Here is a 12,835-nt window from a genome sequence, read left to right on the forward strand (position 1 = left end):
TTTTGACTGATGAAACCTGCTTTGGAGCAGCTTAGGCTGATGTCAGGAGCATGTTAAACCCTGGTGCTCAAGAGGGTTAGAGAGAGGCCGGGCATTTTGGTGGCAGCCATGCTTGAGTTGGGGATCCCCATCCTACCAGAGGTACACAGCAGCTGGATGCTGATGGCAGTTTTCCTTAGAGGTCCAGGATACAAGCGGAATTGGCACAGGCACTGTTAGCTAGGCGGCCCCAGGAGGGCTTGGCAGGCAGCAGGGGGAGGCAGCAGCACCCTGGCTGCGTGAGAGCACGCTGCCTGCTGAGCCTGGAGCCGGCTGTCCGATGTGGGATGTGAAGATGAAATGTGTCTTCCTGGGTCTGTGCTCCCCTCACTCACACTGGTGGTACATGGGACCACGAATGTTTGCTCTCAGTGTAAGTGAGACCAGAGCAGGCTCCTGATCTGCCTGATGCTTATCACAAATGTCAGGCACTCTTAAGCTACAGCAATGCCGCTTAGAGATCCAGAAAGGTTAAACAAACTTCTCTGCACGTCCTTGTCTCACATCTTTGGACAGCTACTGATAGTCCTGGGTAGAAATTATTTATTGTCTTAGTTTACTCTTTTATCATATTTTAAAAATAGCTCCAAATTAAAACCTCAAATCTAATCAGCCCTGAGTGTTTGGAGAGGCTGGATAGGGATCAGCTCTCTCAGCTGGTCTCTTCTCTTTGAAGTGGACTGAGCTGAACCCCAAATACCATGGCAATACCACATCCTTTCCCTTGACATTTTTAGGCCACCTTTATCACTTATTCATTCCTTTTTCCCCCAGTGACAGATATTATTACTCTCTTCTTAATGTGCCTCACGACAGAAGACAAAGTGTGCCGTGACAAATGGACTCCTAAAATACAGCATTATTTTACAGATTGCTTTTTCTGTTTTTGATGCATTAAGTGAGTGGGAGACATGGGCATGCAAGAGGAGCAGCAGCTCTGGACACTGCTCACTGAGTGATGCAGATTTCCTCTCTCTCTCTCTCTCTCTTTACAGGGTGACTATGAAGGTGAAAACGTGGAGCCCAATGACAGGAAAGTAAGTGGGGTTAAGATGTTTGCAAGAGGCACCTGCTGGAATCTGGATGCTTGCTCTGTGTCTTCTCCCTAGCAACAAGTGACAGGATGGGAGGGGAATGGCTTTAAGTTGCACCAAGGGAGGTTTAGGTTGGATTTTAGAAGAAACTTCTTCTCTGAAAGAGTTCTCAAAGACTGGAACAGGCTGCTCAGGGAGGTGGTCGAATTCCCCCTCCAGATGTTGGCAGCTGGACTTGAAAACTGCTGGAAAAGGTGGTTGAAAGAAACCTAAAGCAGAATAAACCCCAAACATGCAAGAATGTTGATGTTTACTAAAGGCCTGCCTCTAGGATTCTGTTTCTGCTCTTATTATTGCAAGGAAACTGATGAATGGTTTGGGGTTACAGAGAGGCAAATCCACTTAGGTTTTGACATGATATTTCTGTAAAAGTCAAGAAGTTGTACTTTCCTGAATTATTGGAACCATCTGCATGGGAAATGCAGCAGCCCAGCCTGGAAAGTCTGTGTTAGTGAGCTGGGAGGAGAGCTGCAAAGCTGCTGTGGAAAAGCTGTTTGCTGTGATAAAATGTGAGGAGCAGGAATGGGCAGGGCTGCAGGGCTGCCCCTCCTGGCTCTGCTGTGTTGCACTGGGGAGCTGTAGGCAGCTGGCATCTGTCAAGCTTCTCATGATAAAAGAGCCTCCAGATTTAAGCAACAACATCCTGTTTGGTCTGTTCTTCTATGAACAAGATCAAGAATGTTGCCCTCCCTGTAATAGTAACTGGTTTAGGTCTTGGTTCCCCACTGCGGTTCTGCCCCAGCTGAGCTGCTTGTGCAGCCCTCACCCACTGAGGGAGGGTTCCATTTTCTGCCCTTTTCTCCTTTTTCTTTCAACTCAAAATAAATACCTTGGCAATAAGCAGCTCATGCTCTTACAGGAGAGAAAACAAAGGGGAAAGATGATGCTGTTGCCAGGTGAATTAATGTAAACAGAAGTGACCATCAAAGTTTCTCCTTGAAATATCAGTCCAGGACCACCCTGCTACCAAGCTGATGTCACTGGGTTGAAGCAGGGTGAGAAGCAGCCAAGGGAGAGTTGACTTTGCAAGCTTTAGATCTGCAAAGCTTCTCTTCCCCTTGTCCCCCAGAGGAGGTGATGGCTGGGTGGCCAACGAGCACAGTTTGTCTCCTCCAGTTTTTTTCTGGTTTCTTGTTCACAGAGTGAACTGAATTAAGAAGAAGGGGAAAAAAAAAGACATCTGAGAAGCACTATTTATACATTTTACAAAGGAAAGAAGTTGAAGGTCTCAGAGGAACCTATTTTTGTGACAGATTCAATTTTGTAATTCACTAATGGGGATGGTGGTTTTCCTTGGCCCATATCCTAAGCAAAAGGATGAGTGGGAATCATCATGTTCTTCCAGTCTGGAGCTGAAAAACTCTTGCAGGCAGCCTTGGAGGCACCTTTGCACAGCACCTCTTGAGGGATGCTGAATATTATAGGATCAGAGAATAGTTAAGGTTGGAAGGGACCTCAAGGATCAGCCAGTTCCAACCCCCCTGCCGTGGGCAGGGACACCTCACACTAGCTCAGGTTGCTCAGAGCCACATCCAGCCTGGCCTTAAAAACCTCCAGGGGTGAGGCTTCCACCACCTCCCTGTTCCAGTGTCTCCCCACCCTCGTGCTGAAGAACTTCTTAATGTTCAATCTGAACCTACCCATTTCTATTTTTGTTCCATTCCCCTCGGTGCTATCACTCCCTGACACCCCATGCTTTGTGTAGTGAAAGCAGAGCAGTTTATTATAGGTTTGTTGTGGGCTTTTCTTCTGTTTTCTAACTCCAAGTGTATTCATCTTTCACATCCATTCTGCTGGATGCCTCCTACAGATGACCATCAGGACTACACCTCCCTGCCCCTGCTGTAGTTATCCATTGGTTCAGTTCCTGAAGAGCCCTTTTAATGTACTGCAGTTGGTCACTGTATTGCAGCCTGTCAAATTCTCAGAGCTGGTTCTCATTCCTGATGCAGACTGCAGGGATTGGCAGCTCATGGGTTGGAACCACTGAGGGGCGAGGGCAAATCCACCACCTGAGCTGTGCACTTTGCTGGAGACAACACCACTGGTGTGTGCACAGTGCTTTAACTTTGCACCTTGCCTGTCTGCTTTGCAGCTGCTGTGTGAGGAGTGGGCAAGCTATGGAGTCTTCTACAAGTACCAACCAATTGACCTGGTGAGGTGAGAGCTCAGCCCTTCCTGGCCTTTTTCCATGGGACACAGGACTGCTCCTGCGGGGGTGCTGCCCTCGGCGTCCTCCCAGGGGCACTCTGGAGACTGGGAAGTTCACTGGGGGAGAAGGAGTTTTCTGTGGGTTTGGACACATGCTGATGTATCCCACCCAGTGTGAAACTTGTTTTTCATGAATGTTGTTGGCTCGTGGTGAGAGCTGAGACCCTTTGGAGAAAATGAGGTGCTTTGTGAAGAGGGTTAGCTACCCAGAGACACCAATTCACACAGCAGGGACATGGGTGAAAATAAACAAACAAATGCTTGGAGTGAGTTGCTTTCATGGTGCCTGGAGCTGGATTAACTCCAAGCATCATGAGAAAGAGAGTCCTCTGAGAAGAAAAAAATTCCCACAGGTCATCAGCTCTTACTTTCTCCATGCTTAATCCAGCTGTGATTTGTAATTTTAGCTCTGTTATATTTTCAGCAATAGGAAACATTTCTCTTTCTCTCTCTCATTTCTTTCTTCCTTTTTTTTTTTTATTTTATTTTAATGTATTTCAGAAAATATTTTGGAGAGAAGATTGGACTCTATTTTGCCTGGCTGGGAGTTTATACACAAATGCTCATTCCAGCTTCAGTTGTAGGGATCATCGTTTTCCTGTACGGCTGTGCAACTGTGGATGAGAATATCCCAAGGTAAAACAAACAAAGGGACTCAGTGCTCTGAGGCAGCAAGGAGCTCAAAGCAAAGTGTTGCCTTTCTCTTCAAGTGTGTTGTCACTAACATCTAGGCTAAGCACAGCTGAACATTGGCTCATTGGTTTCTAGGGCTTGCCCTGCGCCACCCACAGCCCGACAGGCCAGTCCGTGTCTGCTGGCTGTGGCTCCCCCAGCTCTGCCTGCCAGCTGCTTCTTGCTGGGCTTCAGTGTGTTCCCACCGCTCTCCCTCCTCTCACCCCACATGCTTGGATCAGGAGCCTGCAGCCCCACCGACTTCTGCTTCCAGGGCTAAGTGTGGGCAGCAGAACTCCAGCACGTTTTGAAGTGGTTAGCATTCACTCTTGGGATGACTTCTGCAGTTTGCATTGATGGCCTAAAAATAATCCTTGGCCACTTGCTCAGGTGTTGGGATTTTTCCCTAGCTCAGATCATTATGTTCAAACAACCCAACAAAATGCTGCTAATGACAGGGTTTAGTGCTTCCCACCACAAAATGCTGAGCAGGGCATTGTGTGGCATTAAAGATGAATCAGGAACAGACGTGCTGAAAAGGAGCTCCTGACTCCAGATGAACAGAATCTTGATCCCCTATTATTTGTTCATATTTCAGTCAGTTTTGTATCAGAATGTTTTTGAAGCCCTGTGATTTTGCATTATTTGCCCTGCATGCATCATCAGCTGGAGAAGGAAATTACACAGTCCCTGCAACGACTGTGAGCTCTGAGTTACAAAGCAGATAATGGATACTGGAAAACAGATATTTGTTTGTCACTGAGATCTCTTTGTACTGCTTCCAATAGTTGAGGAAAGTCAAAGGGAGGCTCCCTGCTGCTGCTTCACAGATGGAGGGAACAGAAGAGAAATTGGTTGAAGTCCAGTCCTGGAGCTCAGCACTTCCCTTGTACCTTATCTATTGCTCTAGTTAGGATTTCCAAACAAGAATGGGTTTAAACTTTTTGTTTGTTTGCTTGGTTTGGTTTTGTTACTGTAAGATCCTATAACAAAAAGCAAAATCCTATCTGTTATCCCTTGGAACAGAAGCAGGGCTGGGGGTGGAGGGAGACAGCAGCCCAGCGTGGGGATTCCGGCCCCTACCATGGCGTAGGCTGTGGACAGAGCTGCTCACTGGGGCAGGATCTAGGAAGCACTGTGAGGGTCTGACGGTCCTACAGCCCAGAAACTGATGCTGCACAGAGGAGAAAGGTCTATCAGAGCACAGGAGATGGAGCTGTACTGATCATACTTCTTCCATATCTCGTTGCCTCTTGGCAGTATGGAAATGTGTGACGAGAGAAACAACATCACCATGTGCCCCTTGTGCGACAGGACGTGCAGCTACTGGAAGATGAGCTCTGCTTGTGCCACTGCTCGGGCAAGTCACCTGTTTGATAACCCTGCAACTGTCTTCTTCTCAGTCTTCATGGCTCTCTGGGGTAAGCAGATCCACGCCTTCATGTGAACGTCTGAATTATTTAACATACAACAGGAAGCAGCAGAAGAGGGAAAGCAGCATGTTTACACTCAGGCAGCTGATGATACAGAGAGCTGCTCTGTGGTGGTTTGGGTTTTTTCCCCTTTCCCATTAAACTGTCACCCCCAAAATTTATATTCTGGACCGAAGGCTAAAACACAAGAAAGTTGTTCAAGATGCATACCAAATGAGATTGTTAAGCATCTGTCATAAACCTGCTGCATGGCATGTCAGGGTTTCATTAACAGGATTGCACAGCTTGCCAGAAAACAAAATGTAAATCCATTTGCAGAGCCAGCTTTCACTTTAGAACATTATAGAAGGAATGTATTAATGTGCTTGGGGTTGAGGAGGGGGCTCCACAGGGAAGTGTAATGGCCTTTAGCGTCTCAGGACAGACCAAGATTGATTCTTGAGTGTGCTCCCAGATGCAATTAAGTTTATCAGCAAGCAGGCACCGTGCATGCAGACCATGAAGCTGTGGCTTTGTCGGTGCCTTTTCTGGTGCTGGCTGCCCCCTGTACTTTGGACACTTCCCTTTGTCCCTCCTGCCATGTCTCATGACATCTTTGTGAGAGTGCCTTCAGGAATGCTTATCGAGGGCTTTCCTCCTCCTTGCTCATGCAGCCCAGCACCAGGCATGGATGCTGGAGGAGAGTAGCCTCCCATGGTCCTTACTGCAGGCCAGGAGGGCCTGGTAAGGTAACTGGAGACTGATGGGCTCCAAACACACCCCCCCCCCCCCCTTTGTAACTGAGAGCCCTGCACAGAGCTCTGAGGTTTGACAGCCACATAGCCACTGTGTCAGTGAGAGCAGTACAAGATGATGCCTGTCCCTCCTGCATGCCTTGCTGCAGGCTAGCACATAACCTGCTTTGGGTTATGTCTAACCTTAAAATTGTAGCCCAGGGTTTTATTGGTTCTGGTAAGGAAGGAGGGAATCATTTTTTTTACAACAGCCTTCACCTGAACTGATTTTGGTACAATCCCAGGTAGGTCACCTTAGAGCAGTGCCTTCTTGACCGAGGTTTCCCTGTGAGATGACCACGGTTTAGATGCAAGTCTAAGAATTCGTTATCAAAGTACCATAAGGAAAAGGACAGGGATGGTTCTGCAAAGGGACTTGGGGGACTGTGGGGAGCTGGGAGCACTGCAGGTTTAGAGGAGAAGCTGGGAAGAGTGGGGAGGTTGAACTCAACCAGCTTTGCAGCAGAGAGGAGGGATCACTGCCTTACAGCTCATCTTGCCATGGAACATATAGGGAGAAATGTGATCTACCCCAAGCAGGATGTGGTGTCAGAGACTTTAAATAGTCTGATTTTTCTCACAGGGAGGTCAGGTATCAGTTCCAGTCTCCCTCAGTCACCATTGCTGTGAACCCCTCGTGGCTCTCAGCACATAATGCTCTGCTGTCCAGAACAGCAGCACTGCTTGCCTCCCTGTCCTTGGCAAACAGATGTGTGTCCCTCCACCCACTTTTCACACTCCTGGTCAGATTGGCAGAAGCCAGGATCTGTGCTTTCCACAGAATCAGGCTCCACAGCTGAGGCAGTTCTGGAGTGGACGTGAAATTCCTCAAGCACTTCAGGGTCACCACAGAATTGTGCTGTGGTTCAATAGCATATAAAATAAATGTTTGGAGAATCTCCCTTTGAGTTGGGGAAACCAGGACTTTTCCCACACCATTTTGAGTTTCTGTTAGTGTAAATGTGACTTCTGAAGGATCTCTCAAAGCAATGGTTTACAGAATGAGAGGAGCTTTGGTTTTGAAGGAAAAGCACAAACACAAGCTGTCTGTCTCCAAATGCAGGCACATGTGTAGCTTCCATTGTGAGCACCTCTGTGTGTAAGGAGAAGTTTTGTTAGCTTCATGTACGGCTGAAGAGTTGAGGCAGACCCCAGTAACCTGCTCAGGTGACCCAGAGCATCCTTAGCACAGCGACCCAGGTTCAGGGGGATCGCTGTGAGCAAACATCTCAGTATGACACATGGCCCCTGGCCCAGCGCTGCTTGGTGTCAAATGGCATTAAAAATGTCAGAGAATCCAGATGAGATCATCTGGACAGTAAGCTCTGGGAATTTTTAAGCTCCACTTCTGCTTAAGGGCCCAGATGAAATCAATGTGAAGACACAGGTGCCCTTGGCAGGGCAGGGGTGGGCGCATCACTACCTGGCATGGACACCGAGGGCTTTTAAGAGGAGCTGGCTGTGTTTCAGACACAGGCTTTTCATTTTGCACTGCTGTGAGCCAGCCCATGGGAGGATTTCTGGTAGCACTGAGAAATGACCTTGTGTCCATGTTCCCTATTGCTCCCTGCGCTCGGAAGCTGCAGCCCCTGGCATGAGAACTGCTGGCGATGGGGAGAGGGGAGGCAATTGCAGGACGAGGACACAGCCCCTCCAGTGATACAGCTGTGGCCATCCTGACTTACAGGAAGCCTGTGGCTTCTAAAGGGCTCTGTTAAGAGTTTTGCTTGGAAGGTGAATGAATGTCCTGACCCTCGCCTGGTTCCAGTCATGAGGGTGTCCTTTCCTCTCCATTCAGCTTTCTTACCCTCTCCCTGCCTGCAGTTCTTCTGGATGTGAAGGTTTCTGAGCACATCTGTTAATACTCACTGCAGCAAGCTCCCCTGGGAGCACCATTTCTTGGTAGCCTTGCCTCTTTCATAATCACTTATTTATTATACAGCACTGGTGTATTCCCAGCAGCTAAATATGTCCTCTGAGAACTTGCTTGGTCTCAGAGGCAGATAGACTGATATAGACTCAAGGTCTGCTTTAATGAGGCTTCCTTTCTGTCATTCTTCTCCATCAAAAAAACAATAAAACCCCTTAAAGGCTTCATCTTGAGCTGCCTGCCCACCTGCAGCTTTCACACTGACATTTGGGTTTGGGTGTGAGGCTCAGAGCTCACCACACTGTTAGGACCACTAGATGGATGTGGCCATAACAATACAGACAGGCTTTATCTGGCTATCCTGGGGGGAAGAATTAACCCAGCAGCACAAGGCCAGTTCATAGATTCATAGAATGGTTTGGGTTGAAGGGACCTTGAGGATGATCTATTACCAACCCCTTACACTATGGGTGTAGCAAAAGCCTTTTCTTTCAGCTGGCCTAGGCACAGTGTTTGGCTCCCAACACACCAGTATTTCCCAGACAGACATCCCTGTTGAACAAAAGAGTCACAGAACTGAAGTTAACCTGGCCTGGCATAAGATACTTTGCACCTTGTGGAGATGAGAGCTTCCAGACCTAGAGCAGATGGAGCAGGGCATGGCCACTGTGCCTCCTAAGCCAAGTCCTATGAGCCACAGTGGTTGGGTTTTGGTAAAAAGCCAAAATAATTGTAACCCTCTTGTTTCAGCTGCCACCTTCATGGAGCACTGGAAGAGAAAACAGATGCGTCTCAACTACAGGTGGGACCTGACTGGGTTTGAAGAGGAGGAGGTTTGTCCCTTTAGTTCTGACTCTTTGACTTCCACCCTGGTGCTACTGACAGCTGCTTGCCCCAAGCCCTTAGACATTGCCTCACAGGAAACTGCTCCTGGGGCAATTCCATCATTTAGAAGAAGGGGAGGGGAGGGAAATCTATACCTGAACTGTGTGAGGCTTTAATAGCAAGGGTATGACTAGTGAGCCTTGCTGCCATGGCAACGTGGTTGTATGGCCACAAAGTCTGAGGTTTTTGTCAGTGTGTAGTCAGGTCACACCTAGCAGCGTGGGCATGGAATGTACAGCTCAGCCCATGCTGCTGGGCTGATGTCAGCTGCTAACAGCTCAGGAGCTCCTTCCTCTCCTGCTGCTGTAAATCAGCAGGGGATGTATGGAAGGTGATAAAGTTACAGTGCTGGGGGGTGGAAAAAGGACTGAAAAACTCCTGTTAACTTTAACGATGCAGCATCAAGCCCTGCCTTGGAAAATCCCTAAGAAACTATCTGTTAGACCTGTGGGCTTGGGGCACTGGGAGGGAGGGACACAGTGGAGGGGAGGTGGGTTGGGGGGGTTGTTTTTTCTTTTAATTTGCTAAAATAAAAAACTAAAATCCCTAGAGCCAGGTTTATACTAAATGTGCCAATTAGTGTGAAGGGGGAAAGGGCTGAATCTGTATGGCAAAGGTTGTAAAATGAAGTTTTAGAAGGAAAAGAGAGAATAGCATCAGCCAGCTGGGCTCACCCCTCCTTTGGGGGTTGCATTTTGCTGCTTTATTAAAGAAGGGGACAAAAAAAAAAGGAAAACCCCTTCAGAGCCCCCTGGCAGCAGTCAGAGGTGGCAGAGGTGTGTGGATCCCTTCCATCTTCCCATCACATGTGTTGAGCCCTGCTGTGGGATCCGAGCTAGGAGCCGCGGCTGGGGCTGCTTTGCTTGCTGCCCAGCTGGCTGTTAGTTACTGTTGTTGCTGTTATTAAAAGCAGCATGAGTGCCCTTGCCCTGTCACTAGATGTTCTAAATAGATACACAACAAATACTGCTCACGTGAAACTAAAACCTCACCCCAGCCCTGGCTTGGGCACCGTGAGGCCTGATGAGCCTGGCACAGTTATTGCTCCCCTCGCCCCCCAGAATCGTTCTGCTTCAATTATCTCCGTGATATCTTTATCTGCTCCATAATATATTTGAGCACACTGTGCCAGCAGCCCCATGCTGTGTGCTTTGCTAGAGCATACCTGTCTCACTGGGGAAGAATATAGGGGTTTATTTCCTGGATACTGGACTGCTCTGTTATTTTTGGTAAGTGGTGAGCACACATGAAAGGAGAAAGGATTAGCTGTATCTTTCCGACCTCTGTCCTCTTCATGTTGGAGCTCAGAGCTCTTACAGCTAAAAGAGCAGCTGTTAATAAAGTAGGTTTAGTCTTTGTTCTGGGTACTCGGTGCTAGATCATACAGTCATGCATGGCTTTAGCAGGGAATGTAAGCCCCTCCTGTTTCTGCTCTGGGTGAAGCTCAAGCTGGTCTCATGCTGGAGAATCAGGGTTTCAAGGGTTAGCCTAAAAGTCCCTCACCTCCTGGTGCTCTCAGGCACCCCCAGTTCAGACAATACTCACAGTAATGTTCATGAATGCTGTAGGACAGGAGGAGACTGGTTTCCTCTGGCAGTGTCTAGCCACCCCCTGGATCTGCCTTTGTGTAATGTGATTTACAAATATAAATCCACAACAGTTCAGTAACCAAAGTTTTGTTGTTGTTTTTTTTCCCCTTGTTTTTCATTTTGGTTTGGTTTGGTTTGGTTTTGTTGTTCTGATTCCCTGAAGGAGGCAGTCAAGGTTTGGAAATTTTTTCATTTATTTTTTGGTTGCTGTTGCTCCTACATTTTTCTTCCCTGTCTGCTGATGAATGCCTTCTTTTGATCTCCACCTCTTCTTTTTCAAACATCAGATTTTCTTTAGATCTCCCCCGGGTTGCTTTGCCTTTACACGCTCCCCCTCGCCACGCGTGCAGAGCTCTTTTCCACTCCATCCTGTTTCCATCCGATGCCTCATTGTCAGTTCTGAATCTTTTGTGAATGCACCATTGCTGTGAATTCTGAATTCATGAATCCTTCTGAATCTTCTGGCTGTCCCTTACTTCTGAGCATTCCCCACTCCCTCTCCTCCAGTGCGTGTGGGTAGCCTGTGGATGCCGTCCAAGACGGGACCAAGGGAAAACCCTAAATGAGAGTTTTCTGGGATCCCAAAGCCATTTGCATACTGAGAGCAGATAACTCTTGCCCTCACGAGCTGAGGATCAATGAGACTACAGTTAATGACTTGCAAAATCTAACTTTTATCCAAAAGGTAATCAAAATGCAAATTGAAAGTGTGAGCCATCCTATAGAATTCTCTCTGTAGGTTGTACTCTGTGCTCTCATGTGTTAAATTTGATCTCCATAGCATTGCACATGGGTGTCTGATAGCGACTCCAGGTCGTTCAGGAGTTGCTGCTGTAGAACTGGGAACAGTTTGGGATTGAAGACGTTCTTGTTACTTGCGGCCAGCTGTCGGCTGACATGGATGACACCAAGTGACACAGAACTCGGTTAGAAAGCTTGGGGAAAGGCTCGGGAAACTGACCTGCAAACACTTCACACCTAGCTGATACTGCAAAGAAATAATTTTGCTTCTTATTAACTCTGACTTATTCCCCAGGACCACCCGAGAGCAGAATATGAAGCTAAAGTTTTAAAAAAGTCCCTGAGGAAAGAGCACAAACAGAAGGAGGTACGGTACCGACACCGGGCGGGCTCACCGGGCGGGCTCACCGGGCGGGCTCACCGGGCGGGCTCACCGGGCGGGCTCACCGCGGGCTCTGAGCTGCGAGGGCTCTTGCAGCAGGCACTGACCCAAGACTAAGCAATGAGTACAAAATAGTCACGGCACATTGTGCCTGAGTTCCAGATGTCCTTGCCCCTAGCACACGTGGGATACTCGAGCTCTGATTAAGTCTAGAAATACCTTTGGTGATCAGATACAAGGAGGGTGGCTTTGGGAAGCTGGTCGAGCTTGCTTGAAGGGCTGCTTCTGTGAGGTTAACAAACCAAGCCTGAGAAAACTGTGATAAAACTTCTCCTCCTGTGCCAGCAGAAGCACCTAAAGCCTGGCAGAAGTGTCTTGCAGGGCTTGATCTGTAAATCAAAGCGTTACTGCAGAGTACTAACGCCAATTTCCTTGCTGAATTCCAGCTTTGAGGATAACTTTTTGCCTTTTAAAAGCACAGCTCCCCTGTCGTTCCACTGAGGTAGTGCTCGCTTCTGCTTTAAACTTGCTCTTTGCATCCGGTGACAAAGGTGCTGCCGAGCATCCCCGGGGCACATGCAGCTTGCCAAGGGCCGGGCAGCTGCCCTGCCCTGGCTTTCCTATTACTGTCTGTCAGCAGCAGCCTTGAGCTGGCAAAGCTTCGCTTCTCCCCCACATCCTGGTTTCCACCCGCCCAGAGGTTATTCCCCTTTAACTGTGAGAATTCAGTTGTTTGTGTGACTGTTTTTAAGCAGAGAAGTAAAAGCTCTAGCATAAACAAATCCTCCCAGCAGAAATTCCTCCTTTGTACCCATTACCAATGGCACAGCAGTGTGGAGACATGCCCTCAGCTGGGAACTTAGGAAAATCCTATGGAAATCCAACTGCAATAACCACATTCATGGGAAATAAGCTTTGAGAGGCAGCATACAGAGATTGGGCTGCTCTTGGTGGTGTCTGATTTTGTCATGTAGTTACATTTGATGCTGCAGAGCTGCAGGTGATGGGAGCCCATTAATCTACAGGATGTCCTGTGGAAGTGGCTCAGCATCATGTGCAATACCTTACTCGCAGCACTGCTCTAAAACCCCATGCAGAAGGGAAAGAATTTCACGGACTCACAGAAACATTCAGGTTGGAAATAGA

At 48.0% G+C, this 12,835-nt stretch overlaps 1 protein-coding gene across 2 annotated transcripts in view; it reads left to right on the top strand.

The window, feature by feature from the left end:
• ANO1 (anoctamin 1) overlaps positions 1-12,835 on the top strand; it is an 82,803-nt gene that overhangs the window by 52,122 nt on the left and 17,846 nt on the right. For both annotated transcript variants that reach the window (XM_054171679.1, XM_054171678.1), the window contains exons 10-16: positions 1,035-1,076; positions 3,229-3,293; positions 3,846-3,980; positions 5,277-5,437; positions 8,843-8,925; positions 10,730-10,741; positions 11,603-11,674. In XM_054171679.1, the coding sequence (XP_054027654.1) occupies positions 1,035-1,076; positions 3,229-3,293; positions 3,846-3,980; positions 5,277-5,437; positions 8,843-8,925; positions 10,730-10,741; positions 11,603-11,674 (570 nt within the window). The remainder of the gene's footprint in view (positions 1-1,034; positions 1,077-3,228; positions 3,294-3,845; positions 3,981-5,276; positions 5,438-8,842; positions 8,926-10,729; positions 10,742-11,602; positions 11,675-12,835) is intronic.

Source organism: Dryobates pubescens, chromosome 22, assembly GCF_014839835.1.
Source record: "Dryobates pubescens isolate bDryPub1 chromosome 22, bDryPub1.pri, whole genome shotgun sequence".
Taxonomy (NCBI): Eukaryota; Metazoa; Chordata; class Aves; order Piciformes; family Picidae; genus Dryobates; species Dryobates pubescens.